We start from the raw sequence: 21,180 nt of genomic DNA, 5'->3' as shown, positions 1-21,180 counted from the left end.
CACTTTGCAGATTCGGTGAAGCCTGGCATGGTGGCACGCTGGGAAAGCTGCACCCTGACAGCACCCTGCAATGCATGCATGATGTTGCTCTCTTTCGGCGCGTTATCCTTTTGTTTGCTTGGCACTTGGAAGGTGTAAAGTGCTATGTAATGATAAGTATGATTGTTATTATCCTCCTGTTTACCCAGGATATACTGCCTGAGCCCCTTCTGCTGTTCGGTGAGAGATGGGGTAGCAGAGTGCGCTGTGACAGTGGCAGTAGATTTTCATTATGGTGATGCAAACTGTAAATTATTTCCTACTTTACACAGCTGTCACCATGTCCTCCACTCTGCTTGGTGGGTTTTTTTGTCACATATCTGATTTCTGTCAGAGGATAATGTTATATTGTCTGAGAGATGACAGCTTGAGCACACTCTGGCAGCTATTATAATATATCTCACTTTAGCTTGACTTTAGGCTGTGCCTTAGTCGCCCCTAGTTACCACAGCATCACCTCCGCTTCCTCCAAGACGCGGTTAGTCTTAGCCAAGCTTAAAATAAGTTCATGCTAGCGAGAGAACACTGATTTTTTGGCTATTGCTGGCAGGCCTGACGGCATGTAAAAAAACTGCATTTGCAGGCAACTGCATACCAGAAGAGGCATGCAGGGCTTGGCTGTGGAGAAGCTGGGGCATCCCTCGCAGACCCCTGTGTGGCACAGTCGGGCGGCTGTGGTCCCAAACGGGGGTTTAGCATTGCACATGATGTAAAATTTCCCTCGAGGTGATGCAGTTTGCAGAGTGCTGGGTTGGACGTGGAGGGGCAGGAAGCTCCCAGAGACCAGAGTCTCTGCCATCGCGCTGTGCAGCTCAGCACAGAGTAACCCTCCAGAAATCACAGCTGCTTTAAGGTCAGAAGCAGAAAGGAACACAAGTGTCCCAAAACTCGTCTCAGAGCTGTGCTTCTCAGAGAAGAACCAGTGTAAAAACACACAGAGAAAAAAGCCAAACCCAAAACACACCTCAGGCTGGAGTTTGCCCATTGCTGTAAGGTCACCCCTGCTAGTCACTGTCCTGAGCAATGTTTCTGGTCACCAGCTGCATGGCCAAGGTAGTCTGCAAGAGAGCAGACCCCAGACACACACAGGAGCTTCTTTCATTGCATGTAGCTTGTCCTCATCCGTGGTACTAAGCAGGGCCTAAGCTCACAGAATCACAGAATCACAGAATCACTAGGTTGGAAAGGACCTTCAAGATCATCAAGTCCAACCATTAACCCAACGCCACCATGTCCCCTAAACCATGTCCTGAACGGCCGCCACATCCACAAGTTTTTTGAATACTTCCAGTGATGGTGACTCCACCACCTCCCTGGGCAGCCTGTTCCAATGCTTGACCACCCTTTCGGTGAAGAAATTTTTCCCAATATCTAATCTAAACCTCCCCTGGCACAACTTGAGGCCATTTCCTCTCGTCCTATCGCTAGTTACTTGGGAGAAGAGACCAACACCCACGTCACCACAACCCCCTTTCAGGTAGTTGTAGAGAGCGATAAGCTCAGCTCAGCTCACTTCACTTAGGCGACGGGTGCAAGGAAGCCTGGCTGTGCCCATCGCAAGTGGGTGGCAATCCACTATTGTGAAATAAATTAGGAATGTATAAAGCTCGCATTTGCTAGGACGCTCTCAGGGCCATTTCGCGATAACCTTGTTGGGATTTTGTGTCTACAGTCTGCATTTATGTCAACAAACAAGCGAACCTGGGGCCGTACCTTGACAGAAAAAAAGTGCAGCAGCTCCCAGAGCACTTCGGGCCAGAGAGACCGTCTGCGGCCCTGCAGCAGGCGGTTCAGGCCTGCATCGACTGTGCGCTCCAGCAAAAGGCGGTCTTCTCGCTCATCAAGCCGGGCTACGGAGGCGAGATGGTGTCAGGTAAGGCATTTTTTTGTGAGGGGTTTGTGGCCAATTGGGAAGGGCTTGCAGTCTTAACCTGATCCTCAGTCCTGACTGCCCTAGCTGCCCCGTTCGCATCAGCTGGGTTTTTCACGCAGCCCCCCACAGACGAGCGGCACTGCAAGCCTGCTTCATGCCACAGGTTGCTGCCATGTGTCGCTGTAAAGGAAAACTCACAATGAGTTCAGCTGCTGGTGTGTCCTGCGCCTGCCGTTCATGAGCTACCTCTGCTCTCAGCTGTAGGAACTTGCAAAAGTCCCGTGGCAATTCCCCATACAGCAGGACTATACAAATATATCAGAGAGAATCAGAGATCAGAGGGAACTTCCCAGGAGCTCCTCATCTTCCCGCGGTGACACTTCTTGGTGTGTCTTTGACGAGCCTCCTGTGTCCCATGCTGAACCCCCTAGCCTGGTTCTCAGACCGAACATGAACTTTTCTTTTAATCACAGCAGGAGTTTTGTGTCACAGCGTTGCTTTAGCACGTGGGAACGCAGCAGGAAGGGAACACCAAGGACCAAGGACCAAGTCCAATCAGTTTCGCAGGGATCACAGCAGCTCAGCCATGCCACTGGGACCCTCTTGTGTGGGAGCCCAGGCTCTGGCCCTCTGTGCAGCATATAAATCCTGCTTCCTCCCTCTCCTCTGGGTCTCTCTAATCACAGGTGTGCCTTCCCTAAGGCACAGCAGAAATACTCTAAGAATGACACAGATTTGTTCACAGAAACATAAGACCGAAGCAATTAGTGCAGCTTCATTTTTGCCTGGTTCTCTGCTATGTATATGATTTTCATTACAAGCAGGAGAGTCACATTGTGCACCAAGCCTGCCAAACCCCTTGGTCTCAGTTCCTCTGAGCTGGCTTGACTTCAGGTACCTGAGCTAAAGGCACCTGGTCAACATTGCTCCCAACTTCATGCCTCTTCTAATCATCGAGGAGGGGTGAATGGCCTTCTAGTTGTGGTGTAGCTCTGAGATTGCAGCTCAATCCCAGCTCAGCAGCAGCGCAGACAGATTTTCTCATGGGCTTTCCAGTCTTCCCATGGCTTGGCTCACAGGTACTCAGCTGGCTTCCTTACAGCAGCTCAGGCCAGCAGGAAATCTCTGAAGTTATCCCAAAGATTATATGTCTAACATTACAATTTATACTCGTTAGTAGTGACTGGAGGCTGTAGGACTGGAAAAAACCTTCCAGGTGGTGGAGTTCAGGCAGCCATATCATGTAGTCCTCCCTGCAAAGCTGTTGACACCTGAATGTGTCCTGCTGCAGTTTATCCTGCTGGGTCTGTTGTGACCCCTCCACCTCTCTCATGGCTGGGACCTATGCCCTTTTTTATTCCTGGCTCAATATACTCCCTGACACCTTTGTCCAGGACTTTTAATTGCTCTGCTCTCACCGTTGAGTTCAATCTTAGCTGTATTTCTGAAGAGCAGTCCTCATCCTGCTAGGCTGAAATACACAGTTTCTTTCAGATCCTCTCTGCATTGTGAGGAAGATCGCTGGATTAATGTAAGAAGTGCAAGTGTCTTCCCACACACCCTCGTAGCAGAGATGGTGGTGGCTACAGTGCCACAGGGAAACTTTCTGTTCCCTGAACCTTGCTGTGGCCTGCCTGTTCAACTCTTCAGGTGTGAACTCACCCTTCTTGAGCCTGGATGACCAGAATGGTGCCCACCAGTCCAGCTCAGCTTTCACCAGGACTTTATACAGTGGAATTGATACTCCCTTGGCTCTCCTGGAAATGTTTTGTTCAATACTTCCTTGAAATATATCTGACTTTTTCATTGCTGTGTCACCTTGGTGGCTCATGGGCATCTGGTGAGCCTGTCTCATCATTTCTCCTCCCATCAGGTCATGTTGAGCCTCCGCAAAAAAAAATTATGGATTGCTGTGTACTTTCTAGTATTTTTTCCACCCATTTTTATTATTGCAGGGCTCAAGATCAGCCAGTCCTTTCTGTGCAATCTCCCAGTTCTCTTCTACATTGATAATGCCTCCCAGCTCACAGCATCAACAAAATCTTTTTGTGCCAGCATGGACCACTGCTGGTCCCTCTCCAGTGCTTTGGGTCTCCTGCCAGCAGAGCCTGTTATCACCTCCTGACCCACTTTTCATAGACAATCATTTCCAGTTTAACAAAGGATTTCTCATACTTTACTGAATTCCAGATAGACCACAACTGCCAACCTTCCCTTGCCTATAAATGCAATTAAATCAGTAAATAAAGCTCCATGATGAAGCTGGTAGCCCTCTCTTCAGTACAACCCTGGTACCTTTTATTCATTCACAGCCATGTCTTTAATTCTTGTGTCCCCATTATCTTTTAAAACCTTGGGTATTGCTGAAGTCAGCCTAATAGCCCATCATAGGCAGATCACTTTCTTTCCCCTTCCTTAGATCAGGATATTGTAATTGCCTCCTTCCAATCATACAATACAGTTTTCAGTTGGATGCATATATTAGAAATCCTTGCACTGCTGGCCATGCCAGTCAGCATCTTTCAGCACTCCAGAGGGAAGGTGATCGGGGTCATACAAACTCAGCTCCTTAAGCTCCTCCAGTTTTTGTACTTCAGGCGAGGTAATTATGTAAAATATTTTAAGACATACAAATACTTGTTTGAAATCTTTTCCCCTGCGCTCATTTGTCCTCCCGACGTACATCCCCAGGTACTGAATTGCTCCTGCTTGCTTTCCAGTTTCAGCTTCTTTTGAGGGGAAGCAGCATCTCCTGAGCCTGCTGGTAGTGAACAGCATCGGGTATGTCCTGCGCTTCCTGAAGAAGCTCTGTCGCAGCCTCTTGTGTGACAATCTCTTCAGCAACCAGCCTTTCCAGCCGTACAACGCCGTGCCGGAAAGCCCAGAGGCGTATGAAAACAGACAGATGGAGGCAGGTAGGCTGCTTGATCAGCTTGAGCTTAAGATTTAATAGGGCTGAAGAAATAACTGTCTTTTTTTGGTCCTGTACTGTATATGGTGGAGAACTGCAGGTCTCTGTGGGACCTTTCTACCAGGAGGCAGCAGGCTGATTTGCAGTATTTTTCCCAGTGGCTATAGAGGTGGCTTTCAGGTGAGAACCACTGTGTTGAGGAGCCCCAGCAGTGATAGGGATAATTTTTAAATTACTTTCTATCTCTTTGTTTCTTTTATCTCTTTTCCTAAGGAAACAAGGCTTGTATGATCCCGTTGTCCTTGTTTCTGTCAATTCTCTCCCATTACTTTTGGTCTCCTCAACCATACCTGGCCCTGGGGTAGAAGCCTAAAGGCATTCAGTTCCTTCAAGTTTCAGACAGGTGGGAAGGTAGAGGGGAAATTTCTCTCTCCATAGAACTCAACCACCATATTAGACACTTAAGGATCCCCACTGACTACCAAGCCTCCTCTGCTTGCAGAGCCCCCCTGCAGAGCGTTGTCTGTCCCCGCTCCCCAGACCCCTTTGCTCGTGCCCTGCCTTGGCTCATTGGCTGCAGCGAGAGGTGGGAGGCCGGGGGAGCGCGTGGACCCCAGCCCACACTTCGGTGTCACCGCAGCATGAATAGGAAATCACCACCGTAACCGGTACACCCTGACCTGGTTTGACTCGTTACCTGTGTGCTTCCCCGCTTGCACACCGCTCGTTTTAAGGATCATCTGCAAAGCAGCACGGTCTGCCTTCACTCGAGGGGACCTCTTCCTGGGAGAGGGGAGAGAGCCCCTCACAGCAATGCAGTTTTGGGTCAGTGCGTTAGCATAAATCTGAGGTAACGTTACTTGCTGCAGCACAGTCAGCCTGGACCTGTCACCTCCACCCATGAGTGTAAATCTATGTGAGAGTCGTGACTTCTCAGGGGTTTGCTTTACTACTTGGAGGAGTGTTTCTCTTAGCTTAAAATGCCTGTGGGCATCAGCAAGGTCCCTGTCTTAGTGCTTGACCGTGTGGGGTGAAGCCTGGAGGGGCGGTGGCATGGGGCAGATGCACCCAAGGGTGCTGGTGGTCCAGAGAGGCATCTGCCTCGAGCAGCACCAGGCTCCCAGGTGGATGGGCACGCCTGGGCTTCCTTCTTGCCCACACCCCAGTGTGCTGGTACGGGGTGCTGGCCCCACACAGCCCCCATGGAGCTGGGACATGCCTGCAGCCCCCATCTGCAATCAGTGGCCAGAAAGCTGCCCTGTGGCCTTATTATGGACATTGCAAAAGTCAGTTCAGAAAAAAAGAAAGATGCAAAGTTATGGCCCTGAACCTCTGCTTCACCTGCAGTCTTCCTCCTGACTTAAATTATTTTTTCTTCTCTTTTATTAACAACACTGTGGGTGTTTGGGGAGCACGCTGTCTCTCATGCATTCGGTTTAATGGCAGATACATGCTGGCAGCTGAGAGAAAGGTGTTTTAGTGTCCACAGTTATGATCCATGAATCGCTTGTTTGCCAGGAAGACCCTAAATGTGTGCTTCGCACACCAAAGCTGGGAGTGGGCTGTGCACATAGTGCAGAAATCGCCTTTTTGTGCAGAGATACCCAGCTGCCACCCTGACACATAGCGGGGGAAAGGCAGGAACCCAGACTGAAAAGCAATAATTTGTTTCCTCTGGACTGGACATTTGCAGCAACCTGAACATTTCTGAGAGGTCAAGGGATTTCTGTATCACTGAGTGAGTGCAGCCCAGGAGGCCTGGCATTTGCATTAGCATTTGCATTTTAATTTGCATGGCAAGTCTGTATGTGATGGAAGGCAACTCCACAGCCGGAGTTGTTACAGTGGCTGTTACGCTCTGAGCATCTCCTTCCCCACATAATTTCAAGGAAGATGTCTCTGACACCATTCCCACTGGCTCTGCCCAGCCACTGAGGAAGGGGCAAAATATTATTTTTGCCCCAGACCGGGCAGGAGACGTGGATGTAGGGAAGGTGTCTGGCTCTCCCACTGCTGGGGGCAATTAATAGCCACTCTACAGGCAGGGGGGTGGGCAGCCTGGGCTAGTCAGGGCTAGTGCTGCTTGGGCTCTCCTCCCCTCTGCCTGGCAGCGGGATGGGCTCTTGGGGCTTTTGTATCTCCATCACCAGCAGCACTGTGGTACATACAGTGTGGGATGCAAGCTGTGAAATAGCTGAGGGCAGGGGTTATACATGGGGTTAAAACTCCCCTGCCAGCCTCCAGCTTGCTCGCCCCGGGGTCTGGTAGCCACTGGCCTGCTAGGCAGAAAGTCGAGTGTGGGTCAGCATGACCTGCAGAGATTTGGGTGCTTCCCTGTTGAAGTGGGGACACGGGAGAGGTGATGGAGGAGCAGCCTGGTCCTGCAGCGAGGGAGGCTGCGATGAGCCGTGCCGCTTCCAGAGCAGCCGGGTGCTCAGGTGACCCTCTGAGCTGGCAGCCCCAAAAGGGGACTCTCCTTCCGCCAAAGATTAGCAGAAATATGGTGAAACGGGATTTGAGGATGTTTTCAGAACTCTGCTGACCACCGGCCCTGGTGGGCCAAATTTGGCGAACCCGGGTCGCTCCACCGAAACCTGTCCACGGGCCTGGGGAGGAGCTCAACAGCTTCACCAGCTGAGCCGCGGCCTGCATCGCTGTGGGGCCCAGGCTGCGGGCTGGAGAGTCGGGGCCTTGTTTCAGTGCAGCGGGTTGTTGTCTGGAAAACCCACCTACAAGCTTACTGCTCTGCCCCAGAGCGCACACAAAGAGGTACGGGAGGAGAAATTAACTCTGCCACATAAAGCCCTCGAGATGGGGAATTTTGGAGAGGGGAAAAGCTGACTCTTCCCCGGGGTGACTTGCGTCCAGCTCAGGCGCTGTCTGTCCGTGGCTGTGCGGCAGAGGGACCAGAGCGATGGCCTCGCACCCTCCACGCTGTGCTCTGCCAGAGCCAGGCAGATACCTAATATTCCTGTTCATCATGTCAGGCTGTATTCAACAACAACGTCGGCACCGGCGGAATAACCACAGTTTTAGGCGCTGGGGCTTGAGCCGCTCAGTCTGTGTTTAATGCTGCATTGCCTAAATCTCCTTCCATCTCCTGCGGAGCCCGCGTGCCTCTGCAGCAAGGTCAGCAGAGGGGGACCTCTGCCACACAGGACAGAGACAGGGTGTCCCTGTGGTGGCAATAATAAGGAGGACAGTAGGAGCTCTTCTCGCAGACGGGTCTGCGAGGGCGCCTGTTGGGATAGAGCTCGCACGGAAGGAGCAGAGCCATAATAAAGCACCACAGGAAGCCATGCAAAGCAGCCACATTTTTCATTGTTTCCATTCTCCAGCTTGTAATTGAGATGTTCTTTCTTTTAAAATCATGTGCTTTTCAGCCCCTGTGTACCAATGAATTTAATACATGTATTGACTACAGTGCAGTTAGCCTTGATTTACAGTGGCAGAAGTGAGAGGAGAAGCCAGCATCGTGTCCAGTCATATTAATCCACTTACACCATACAAGAGTCACCTTTTAACCTTGCCCCCAAGCACATGCCCCTAAGCCATTATTCACCTGTGCTCGCAGCAAACTGCCAGATGCTAATGGCTGTGTACAGGCCAAGTGGGATTTGTTGATCTATGCATATATCACTTCTTACAACGATGTTTTACACACCCAAGAAGCACGCACTCACCAGGCTGTACCCAGCAGCAGCCTCTGCAATGAGCCTCGTTGGCTGTGCATCACCCTCCCCACACCTGAGCCCCCACGCTCTGCCCGCCCTGCCAACCCCTCTCGCTCCAGCACCCAGCGGCCCCACACATGGGGCGAGGGTCCCTCTCCAGCCCTCCTCCAACGCCAGTGGCTTCCCTGCCTTGTCTTGGCACATCTGCGGGCACATCCCACGGCTCTTTCTCAGCTGTGAGGGGACTTTCTGGCTCATAAGAGCAATTTGTGGGGTGCAGCTGTGGGATGACTGCCAGGACTTCATACAGGAAGTGCCCAGCTTCAGGTCTGCACTACAGCAAATCCTGAGATGTTACCTGTCCCCACAGCACTTGGGTTCAAATCGCCTCTGGACCTGCACCCCAGAATTTTCCATGAGAGTGGTAGTGCAGTTTCAACCAAAATGATGGCAAGATCTGAGTGAACTCTGAAGAAAATGCTGTGAAGTGTGCCAGGGCTACATGGATGGGAAGCCAACGGAAATCCTGTGAAGTGCCTCCATCCACACTCTCTGCGTTCAGCTTTCATGCTGAGTTAATGGAGGCTTGGATGGAAGCATGGGAAAACGTCATTTCTGGAACACCTACATACTGTTGACACGCATCTACGCAATGTTAGACTGTTATTTTTCAGAGGAAAGCATGTTTGCTATAAAACTTCTTCCCAACGTTATGGTGGGCACAGAAATTGACGTAATTCTTCTTATGTGGGAAGCATCAAACATGATAAGCATCTTCTTTCCCCTTTCAGTCAATCCTTTTCTTACCCTTTCTGTCCTGGACCTTGGCTTTTGGTTATTTTGTGCTGTTGGACAATTGCTGTGCTCCACGCAGAGCATGTCTGCATGTAGCTGCAGCAAATCTTTCTTTACGCAAGGACTCCTGTGGCCACCCTGTACCCTTGTCCTCATCAGAGGGGAAGACAAGAAGGTCTGTGAATAAGGTCTCCAGCCTTGCTCCTCTCCCCATGGCCAAGTCAAATTTGTATGTGTAGATGCCATATGGTGTCCCCTACCACTGTCCACAGGAGAAGAGCACGTCTTCTTGTGGCAGTGGCTGGAGGCAGGGCCCCATATGGAACAGAAGCACAGCAGGAGGTAGAGGTACCCTGTGCTATATCAGTGCTTCTATATATAGGAAGGGGGGCTCTTCCTATCTACAAGCACTTGAAAACTTGGCCTCAAGTTGCGCCAGGGGAGGTTTAGATTAGATATTAGGAAAAATTTCTTTACTGAGAGAGTGGTCAAGCATTGGAACAGGCTGCCCAGGGAGGTGGTGGCGTCACCATCACTGGAAGTGTTCAAAAAATGTGTGGACATGGCACTTCAGGACATGGTTTAGTGGGCATGGTGGTGTTGGGTTGATAGTGGGACTTGATGACCTTAATGATTCTGTGATTCTGTGAAAAGTTGGTATGAGAAGTGTGATAACAATGCACTATAAGAGTGTGACTAGCAGGCAAGACGCTAGGCTGGGAGCTGGATTTTGTCAGAGACTTTCCCATTGATTGTGTGGGCAAGTCATTGCCTTTATTTGAGCCTTTGTCCAAGGAGGGCAATAATTCTTGCCACCATGTGCAAAGCCCTTCTAAAACAGCTGGGAAAAAAAGAATAACATGATAGAAAACCACATATTATTACAATCAATATTTTCTGTTCCAAGCACCAAATAAACAGCAGCTCAGAAATTTCAAGCCCTGAGAGGGCAAGAAAAATGTTGTCTTTCCCCTTTCTAGTACCGTGGCTTGTTTAATCTTGTCTTGTTGCATGCTATGAGGAACAGTGCTCCTGGCTTCTCAGCACACTCAGAATAAATGGCTTTTACGGCTATCAATAGCTTCGGCTCTCTTCAGCATTTAATTACCTGCAAAGGCCATTTATTGCCTCATATATTCCTCTACCATGAACATTATCCTTTAAACAATAAATAAAATATTAAGGTCACTCTTAAAGAGGGAGCAGAGGAACTGCACGAGCCATCCAGCCACAGCAAGGTCTAATATAAAAAGTTTGTCTGGCCTTTGGGGCATTTGAATTGACGGCAGAGCCTGAAGCAGAGCAGAGAAAGGGTGGGATGGCTGCAGGTTTTTCTTCCTTCCTTCTGTGTGTGCATGAGTCTGTGCATCCACCAGCAGGCTGGGTGCCTCCTCGCTCTCCAGACCCGACCCAGCCAGTGCCAGGGCAGGGCATCCCACCGAGGACCCCCACACTGAGGTCCTGCTTGCAGCTGGAGCCCCATCCCCAGGACTGGCTTCCTGACATGAGGTGTCCAGGGTAGTAACTCTGTGACAGAGCAGAAATGTTGTAATTCAGAAACTTGGGGAGGGACAGGAACAGTTTAGGATGGTACAACAGGTAGGAAGTAAAAGCAGGAGGGTGAAAGAAAAGAGAGAGTCAGGGAATGTCCCTGTGGAGGGGTTTCATGAGGGTGGAGTAGAAGCTTTAGCATGAAATGTACGCTAAGGGGCAAGATGCTGGCAGGAAGGAAAATAAGAGAGGGATAGGAGAGATGAAATCCACCTGTGATATAATTTGCCCAAACTCTATAGAATTGGCAGAATTGGATAAATTGACCCTTCTGACCTTTAAGCCGTGTGATTACTCTTTGCTAACCCCCAAATGAAGAGAGAGTCCCTTTCTGTTCCTTTAACTTTATGAAATTGCAATGAAGCTATAAGCAGACATCCCTCCAGCAGTCAGCCCAAGGGAAATCCTCCTTCCCGCCTTCTGCCAGGCTGTTTTACTTCCACAGTCTTGAGGGGTGGAAAAAAATCCATCCCTTTTGAAAAGCTGTGCCCTGGGGGGGTAGGCACTCTGCTCCCAGCAGCGGATGAGGAGAAGCCCAAAGGCTCTTCTGTCCTTCAGTCCAAGATGTGCTCACAGCCACGGCACAGGCACTGGCAGTGCTGGAGATTGCCTGGGCTGCAGCTGTGGAGGTTGGAAGACAGAGCTAAGCTATGAAATAGAGTTTAAAGAAGGGAAAAAAGATGCTTTATTTTGCCATATCAAAGGGTATGCGTAAGAAAAGTGGATGAAATGATGGGCGTAATGCATGAAGCATGATGGATGAGATCATATCCACTACAGAAAAAAATACCCCTGGGTATAAGGATTTAATTCAAGCTTTACATGTGCAGTCGTGTGGAGGAAAGCATGGACACTCTTTTAGAGGCCCAGTTAGGTAAATCATATGATTGTAACTCTGTTTTAGCTTCATTTTTACCTTTAACTTTGTTTTAGCTGATTAAGACTTTTCCATAGAGCTATATGATTCCTTTAGGAGATGTCTGAAGTTAGGAGTCCGGGCTTTGATTTTCAACAGCTTAAATTAAAGTTGAAACAGGAATTTCCATTCCTAAACTTTTAAAATATTGATAGCAACACCTGTGATCCAATATACCCATTTTTCAAGCAGTCAAATCAGCAGGCCACAGGCCAGAACTGGTGATGAAAAACCTACCCCCCATCCAAGTGCCGCATGCATTAGCCGGCATGACCCATCAGATTTTTCATAGATGCGAGGCGGAAAGAAGATGATCCTCAGGATCCTTACCTCGTGCCAGTTCAAGCCACATGAGACAACATCACTTGGGAGACACGTGCGATGTGTCGGTGTAGGCTCTGACAGCCCATGAAAGCCACGGGCAGTTAGATGTGTAGCTCCTTGCTGCTGGGTTGCTGTCGCAGCCAGGGTAATGGAAAGACTGGCTATGGCAGTGGAGGGGACTATGAGAGTTAGCAAAGCCAGCACTTAGTAAGTGAAAGACAAAACAAGAAATGTTTTGGAAGGGAGATGGACACTTGCTCATGTTTTGTGATTCTGGAAGAGAGGACTCTTGCTTCTGGGACTGCCTGGTACGGGGCACCTACGGCAGGGCCTGGGCTTGCTCCTCCGTGGGAGGAAGCAGAGCCAGCTGAAAGGGGGGAAAAGGGAGTCTTGTGTTTAAACTGTTTCCATTTGACATGTTTCAAAGCAGAGTCAGAACTTTTTTCAGGGGGCGTTACTGATTTTTGCTTGGATTTTCTTCAGTTTTTCAGCTCAGTTTTTCTCCTCCCCCATGTTGCTCTCTTTTTTAGCCTTTTAGATTAAAAGATTAAAAGGCTCTTCTTCCTTTATTTGTCTTTACCTTCTGTTTATCTCTGTCTTTTTCTAGTTCACTACAAAATAAATGGGCCCCCCCCCCATAATGGCATTTCCAGTTCCATGGAAATAAAACATCCATTTTTTTCTCAAAAAGTCTTGGCCCCTGTTTAATCAACAGCACTCCCCAGCTCCTTAGGACTTACTTGTTTGCAGTAATTATGCAGAATATATCAAAGTGCCTTTTGGAAAGTAGTAACATGCAGCACCTGCCAGAAGAATTCATCTGTTGGCAAAATGAGTGCAGAGCAGGAGATTAAAGCAGTTAAGAGAATAATGGAAGCAGTTCAGTGCTTGTGCTGGGACGGTGCTGGCGGTGGGCAGCAATGAGAAGGGTGAGGGTGCAAGGCGAGGGTGCAAGCAGCTGGGCAAGAGAAATGCGTCCCCACCTCTCACTGAAAATAAGCTGCAACTGGAGGTTTGGGGCATCAGGTACTTTATGGTGGGTTCCTTCATGGAAGAGGTAAGGTTACAGAAGTGATTTAAACAAAAAGGCAGCAGTGGCTTGCGAGGCTTCAGCAGAGAAGCCAAAGTTAAGGAAAATGCGGTGAGGCTGGGGGTGAGTCCTGGGATGGGGTCCTGGGGCAAGCCCAGCTTCCCGGTGGCACGGCACAGTGCAGCACACCGATGTGAAGGGAAACTGGCTCTGTGGGATCACGGGAAGAGGAGGGGATAAAAAGACCCAAGAAAGAGGAATTGGTGAGTTGCTAGCTGCTGGGACTGAGGTGGGCCATGGATGTCAGAAGCAGCGGCGGAGAAGGCAGGAAAAGAACAGATTTGTGAAGGGGAACTACGGCTTTAGGGCCCAGCTATGTTGTATTTATACAGCAGAAGAAACCCCAGGAGAAATATCAGAAAGTCCAGCTGAGCTGCAGCACTAGGCAGGGAGAAAGGAAGCAAAGACTTTATAATAAAGATCTTATACCTACGGATAAACACATGTATAGGCTCATGCTTTACAGGTGCTCTACCTAATTTCTGGATGAGATTATTAGTTATTAATGGGCAAACGCAACTTATTCTGCAGTTACTGCACTTTGCTCTAGACATCTGACTTTTTGTGTCTCAAATTATTTGTTTTTCACACAAAGAATTGCTGTTAAATATTTTAAGCCAGTACTAAAGCAATATAATTCAGGGAGATTCATCACAGTAGTATCAGAACAGAAATGCACTAAGTACTTCAGCTGCAGAGAATCCCAGTATATAACACCCTGAAATTTTCAAATACCACAGTCATTTTCATCTAGTCTATTCTATATACAGCTTTTTGTGACTTTTATCAATGCTGATTTATAAGCATACAGAGTGCATTATAAAGTACCTGGATAGAAAAACCCCTCTAGGTACCGCTAGAAGCTGGAGACAGAAAAGATCGATCACAGCCTCTCCCGTCTCCCTCTGCCAGTGCAGAACTATTGCTGTGCAAAGACACAAAACTATACCACCCTGATAAATCTCCTTTTCATGATGTACATTTTAGTGTAATACAAAGGCAAGGGAAGAGAATGGAGGAGCAGGTCTGAAATCAGGAGGAAGAGACCAAAGGAAGATTTCTTCTAAGGGCTGGATGCCTATGTCATTGAAATCCCTTCGCCCTCACTCGTGGCTATGCAGTGCCTAAACCATTTGCCTAGGCTGTAAGATGGGACTAAAACCTCTCCATTGCAACACTAGACATTTACTCAATCATCCCCAAGCACTTAAAAAACAAAAATCCTCGATGGGTTATTTACACACAAGAGCACCTTTCATTATGAAATCTAATGTATTTGTCAGCAGCTAGCTTGTGAATTTACTCTACCTTTTTACTCAGTTTGGACAATAAAACCATGTTGATTTGTTCCCAGCTGGTTTCATTCCCTGGTTCTACAGCATTAAACACAATGTGGCTGTTGTCTGGGCTGCAAACACTCAAGGGAAATTGTTTAAATAATGAAAAAAAAATTGCCTGTGCTGAAGTCCTTGTAATCAGGACAACATTGGATTTTGGAAAATTCTCTAAAAAATTTAGCTTCTTTATGTTAACTGACTGGCAGCTTCTCCTTGGGGAATTCAGCATTTCAGTTACCGCAAAATATTTTTTAGCAGCTAGGGCACAGCGAGATGATACATGGTGCAGTAAAGCCTCAGAATAAACCCTGGAGAATTCACTACAGGTTTTATCTCCACAGTGTGACCATGGTTTCAGCGTTCATAATATCTACATTCACAAGGGGGTAAGGCTTATTTACATTTTCCTGTTCCGACTGACTAGTGCCCCTCTTTTTTTATCCCCCATGGATGCGATTGTGTGTTCCTATAACCCGTGCAAAAGTTATCCCATAGACTGAAAAACGCAGGCGTGACAGCCCTGAGCCGCTGTCAGCGGATGCCCTGGGCTGCCTGCTCACTCGCTGCCTCTCTGCGACAGCCTCAGGGATGCTGTGGCTCCTCAGGGACGTGTCTCTGTGTCATTCTGCCTTGGCGAGCCGTGAGCAGCTTGGCTCCGCTGCCACGAACCAGCCGTCGTTCCCCGTCACGCTCTCCTTGTCCGGCCAAGCCGTGGCAGCCACGGGCTGGTGTGGAAAAGGTCCTTGCCGAGCTGCGCGGGGTGCAGGTGCGTGCACCAGAGAGCGGTGCTGACATGGTGTAGAAATGCCTGCTAAGGGGTGACATCATATTTTCACTGTGCTGCATGTCTGGATGGGCAATGGAGCTAAAAGGAATGGGCTGGTGCTGTAATCCCAGAGTAAATCACAGCAGGCAGAGCCGGAAAGTCTTAATCCATCATAGGAAGCTCTTATCTTTAGATAGATGTATGCAGGCTCAAGCTACAAGGAAGATAAGGCCCACAGTCTGTTTCTGACTGCACAGAAATGTGTGGGGCTGTTTGGCAGACACAGAAAAAGTTATTTTTTAATCTTTTAAGAGCTGATGTTAAAACAGAAGATAGCAGTTCAGAACCAAGGCATATCTTTCACATTCTTAAGTACTATTTAGATCTCTCTGCTCTCTCCCTCTCCAGCTTACACTAGATAGAACTGATGGTTAAACTCACCTAAAGTACTTCCTTCTGCATTTCTGCATTTGCTTTTTGTGCTTCCCCACTCTTATTTTTCCTTCCATGAAGGCTGAGATGCAGGGTTTCTAACTACCACAACTGCTTAAAACTGTGTGCCCGCCACTGCCTCCCAGGCCAGGCAAATGCCATCCTTGTGCGGGGAGCTGGAGCCAAGCTCAGGAACTATAAAATACAGGCGAAGAGAAAACTGTACAAGGAGTCTCTCAACAGGATTTCGATACTGTCACTGGCTCCTCTCAAAACGACTGGGAGATTAGAAAAGGCTGTCCCTGGCTGGGGGAGACGAGAGGTCTGAGGACGCTATGATATCATGCCACTTAAAATATGGAGTTCACATCTGGTCAACCCATTATAGAAAATATATGGTAGCACTTAAAAAGGTACAGGGAAGGGTCAGAGGGCAAAGCCCATCACTAGGCGATATGAGGAATAGGAGAGGACACAAAAAAGGAAGGAGGGGGCAGAGAAAAGAAAGAAGGAAAGAAATCTATATTGACTGTGAGGAGAAGACGTTAATGGGGAATTTAATCAGAGCAAATACAAATGATCGAGCATTGCAGGTGGTGGAGTGAAAGGTTATGAAATTACGCAAAAATATTGGCCTAGAAGGAAGGGCAGTTGTCCCAGGAAGCTACTGATGTGTAAAAGAGGACCTGCCTGGTCTGGGGATCAGTGTCCGGCGTGCTGAGAGGTGGGGGCGTGGGTTTCCATCGGTTGTCCATGCAACCTTCACCCCGATGCAGCCACTCCATGGCTATGCAGGACATGGCCTGTTAACTGGGAATGGGGACCCTGGTCCCAGTTCACTGCCCTGACCTCGGGCTCTGCTGCCCAAGCGTCAATCTGGGGATGAACCCAGAGAAAGGCATGGGGACATCAGGAAAGGGAAAGCTGGGTGAATGAGAGTGAGAGATAGACGGAAGGGGAACAGCCTGGGGAAGAAATGGCTATGCAGGTCAGTGGTGCGGGAGGAGGGAAAATAGAGAAGGGAGATGATAGGAAAATAGCTGGCAAAATGGGAAAAGGGTGATGCTGCTGGTGTGGGAAAGCAGCGTTACAGCAAGGTCGAGGTAGTGGGAATATGGTGGAAGAAGCAGTAGGAAGAGATGATGGGGAAGAACAGAGGGAGGAGCAGGTGGGGGGTGTGAGGGAAGGGAGCCTGCGACAGCTGAAGGGGAGAGGGCTGGAACACGAGAAGTGATGTGGGAGCAGCAGCAGGTGAGGAAAGCGGCACAAGTTGTGCTTGGCCCGGGAGGAGAAGGGAGAAGGCAGACTAGAGAAGGACTCTGGAGTGCAGAAAGAGCTTTCACCTATAGAAGAGATTTTAGCAGAATAACTTTGTTTGGGTTTTTTTAAGATAAAGAAGAAAAATTGTGAGGTTAGACCTGCTCAGGAAAATGTCAGCTAAGGATCATCTTTCCTGAGTATACATTCTTCTTCATTTCCTGCTTGACTTGAAATTGATTTTCACTTGCTTTCCTAATAATTTTTTTGCCTTTCTGGAGTGTCTCTATTCCCAGACACTACCAAAGGTCCACTGTTATGTGTTCTGCATTCACACATGCAGTATACATCCACGTGGCACGCTGCAGTGGCATACAGAGACCGCCAAGGCAAAAGACTTGACATGTTACAGAGGTGAGAGACAAAACAAGTATTTTTCTTCACCTTAATGGAGAACTGGGATCCAGAGATGATGGATAACCTGACCAAGGTCACGCCAGAGGTCTGCAGCAGAGCTGGGATGTGAGTTGCAAGTTGTCACACTGTTTTAACTCTGAGGTGATCCACCTTCATGAATTTGGGTAGGAACCATACAGGCTGCTACTTTAAAGAAACTCAGCTAAAGAAATATGCATTTTTAAACTGGCAAAGCAATTAGTTTTTTTCTGTCCTCCTTTGATGCATTTTAAGGTCTGCTGGATCTAACAGCCTTGGGCTTTTCAATCCAGTTGCCTGTGGACCTTTCATGGAAAGGACAGCAATGCCAAAATGGCTTGAGCATCTCAGGGTGGTGAACAGTTGTAATGGAGGCTACTGTGCTCAAAGCAAAGGCTCAAACAATCTTTCTCATAAATCCTGCTTTAAAACATTGTGTACTAATTTCTCACTAGTGTGTGCCCTTCTGCTAACTACCTAGAAAATAAAATATGGAAATGCAGCAGAATACAGATGGGTTAAGCTACAGATTTATGAAACTGTTGCATTTTAAACCTCAATAGAGAGTCATGGTTTTTTCTATTGTCTTAGAAAACATGTTTTTCCCTAATTGGCCAAAGTGGGATTAGTAGCTGTGAAAGCCGTATGCATTACAAGGCCTTCTGGGAGCTTACAAAACGCAGATATTTTTATATACATCATTGGTGGAGCCCTAACTCATGCAGTTTCTCTGTGGTACAAACTAACAAGGAGCTGGAGAAATACGAACACAAAGAGCTTCCACAGTCTTTTGTAGGTTTTGGACAGTGGAGCCTGTCCCTCCTGTTGCCTCCTGCGCCACTGTAAGGGGCCCTGGGACCCTCACATGAACCCTTGCCACGATCCTCTCCCACACTCTTTGGCTGCTTCTTGAAGTGGAGAAGACAACAGTCATAGGATCAGAGGAGAATTCAGGTGGGAAGGGACCCCAGGAGGTCTCCGGTCCAACTCCTTGCCCAAAGCAGGGTCAACTATGAGGTCAGACCAGGTTGCTCAGGGTTTTGTCCAGTTGGGTCTAGAAAACTCCCAGTGCCAGAGCCTGCACAATCTTTCTGGGTAACCTCTGCCACAGCCCCACTCTCCTCATGGGGAAAAGGTTTCTCCTTACATCATAGAATCATAGAATCATAGAATCATAGAATAGTTAGATCTAGTCTAAATCTGCCCTCTTCTAGTTTAAAACCATTACCCTTTGTCCTATTGCAACAGGCCTTGCTAAAAAGTCTGTCCCCATCTGTCTTAGAAGCCCCCTTTTAGTACTGGAAGGCTGCAAGAAGGTCTCCCTGGAACCTTCTCTCCTCCAGGCTGAACAACCCCAACTCTGAAATTTTCGTTTCAATTTTTGCCTGTTGTCTCTTGTTCTGCTGCCATGCACCACTGTGAATAGCCTGGCTCCATCTTCTTGCTGACCTCTCCATGGGGGGCTGCTGTTAGGCTCTTACCTTCAAGCTGCCTCTCCCTCAGGCTGAACAAGCCCCATTCCCCCAGGAACTTGCCCCTCACAGGGCAAGTGCTCCAGGCCTCAGGCACTGAACTCACCCATTTGTCTGTGGCTGGTATTGCAGAGACCAAATCTGGATGCCAGGTTAGACCCCTGTAGTACCCCACTTTTTACTGGCCTCCATACAACCTATTAATTGCCACCCACTAAGCCTAATCATCCAGCCAGTTTCTCACTCATCCCAACAGTAATGTTCTAACTTGGATGCAAAAATATTGTGTTGAAAGCCTTGCTAAAGTCAAGGAAAATGGCATCCCCTGCTCTCCCTTTGCCCACAAATCCAGTTGCTTTATGATAGAAGGCAATCAGGTTGGTCAGGTGTGACTGATCCTTGGGGAACCCACACAGACTGTCCCCAGTCACATTCACCTCCTTCTCTGCTGCTGGGAGGCGGGTCATGAAATGCCGATGTCTTCTCCTGCCCTGAAGTGTCACAAGGGACTGTGTCACCCTTCACGAGCATAATGGATCCCTCTGTGCCCTGAAAGCCCCCTGGGCCTGCCTGCCTCTTCCCTCCCATGCATGGGCCTCTCCTGGGGGTGGTCAGACCATTGCAGGGCATGGGCTCATGGACATAGGGTTGCTAAAGGTGCATCAGCTCGTGCAGTTTTACGAAGTAGCCCACATTCAGCAGGGAGCACAGAAGATGAACACCACCTTTTAAAAATGTATGATTTAAAACCTGTAACCACACATACTTGAATGCACAGTCTCCTTTTTCTTAATCTAACTGTGACCTGCATTTCATCATGAGCTTCTTTCGGTCAGGAGGAGGTGACTGATGAGTTGCTCTTGTAATCTACTGACTGCTCATGTCAACTTGAAGACCAGGAGCTATTAAAAGGCTTGCTTAGAAACCTGGCGGCTTGAAATGATCCCTGCTCCCCTCTGTCCAATGAAGACATGAATATGACTTTCAAATTCCCAGAGCACCTTCCACAGGGGCACGTTTCAAACAGTAATGGGTGGAGGCTCCTGCTTGGTCTGTGGCAATAGGCAACATTAGTCCCATTGTGGAGCCCAAAGCAGAGACATGTGGAATAAATTGATCTAGATCAAGAACAGAGTCTGAGGCAGGGTCAGGGACAGAAGTGACGGCGTCTGGCTCCTCGTCATAGTGTCCTTCCATGAGGGAATTTCACCCACACATGTCTTATTTCACACAGACTACCGAGAGGGTCTGACATCAGTCAAAAAATCCCTGGTGTCTGCTCACAAATTCTGGAGTAATTTATATCCATAGTAATAAAAGCTGTATGCCATTTATTTAGCAGGGCTTTTCTAACATGCTGTTTGTTGTTTTGATAGACTGTGTCTTCTTTATATTGTAATCATATTAAAAGACCATTCTTTTCCTGGAATAAAGAGTTAATGATTCACAAGAGGCATAATTATTCCATGCGGTGCAGGCAGGATGCTGCAGAAAGAGCTGTCGTCTTTATGAGTAAGAGGCTTTTATTGCAAGTGTTCTACACAGTAATTAAATTCCTCTGAATGAGGAGGCTTGATTGGATTTTCTTTGGTTTATTGGGAGGAGTCTGAAAAGTAAGGTATTTAGCTCAATTGCTATATAATTTTGGCATCTGTTGGAGGTTAGGGAGAAAGGTTCAGAGTGTCTGATTCCCATTTCTATTCCCATTTCTCTTTTCCTAGTGTTACACTAGCTGAACTCCATTGAATTCAACTGAATTACACTCTATCTGTATTTGTGTGAGAATCAAGCTCAGAAATCCCTGGCAGAAAGCAGCAGGATACCTGAATGCATGCTGTAAGAATCCAAATTATCTAAGGGAAAAAAGTCTCACTAAAGGAAAGTTACTTGCAGTTGCAGAGGCAAGTGCCCAAAAGCGAGGAAACGTCACATTACAGCTGTCCTTCAGATCTGCCTTATGGTGAGTCCAACTTTGGCTCAGAATGGGACAAAGTTTTAAAAGACAGCAGCAAGAATATGAAAAGTCAGGCAATCATGTAACAAAAATCTGTGCTGTGGCTTGACACACGAGCCAGGATGCTGGCGTGGCACAACTTTTGAGTATTTGAGTTGTCAAACTAAATCATGTTTGTTTAACATCAACTACTGTACACAGCTGCCAAGTTGTTTTTTTTTTCAAAGCAAAAGAGTAAAAATGTAAATTAAAAGGAAAACTCTATTATATACAGCCTCAACATCTATTAGCGATGGGGTTTGGGTCTTGTAGCATAAATTGCAGCATAAATTCTTCCTGTTACTCATAAAGCTA

General features: G+C 48.0%; 1 protein-coding gene across 1 annotated transcript in view; it reads left to right on the top strand.

The window, feature by feature from the left end:
• Positions 1 to 21,180, top strand: part of SCML4 (Scm polycomb group protein like 4) — a gene marked incomplete at its 3' end in the record, with an annotated part of 46,690 nt that overhangs the window by 9,591 nt on the left and 15,919 nt on the right. Inside the window, exons 3-4 of the mRNA XM_081997877.1 lie at positions 1,712 to 1,912; positions 4,633 to 4,827. Of these exons, the coding sequence (XP_081854003.1) occupies positions 1,712 to 1,912; positions 4,633 to 4,827 (396 nt within the window). The remainder of the gene's footprint in view (positions 1 to 1,711; positions 1,913 to 4,632; positions 4,828 to 21,180) is intronic.

This window comes from Phaethon aethereus (genome assembly GCF_964289735.1).
Source record: "Phaethon aethereus genome assembly, chromosome: 3".
NCBI classification, from domain to species: Eukaryota; Metazoa; Chordata; class Aves; order Phaethontiformes; family Phaethontidae; genus Phaethon; species Phaethon aethereus.
Note: the sequence above shows the minus strand (reverse complement) of the source record. Positions and strands in the feature narration are given on the sequence as shown.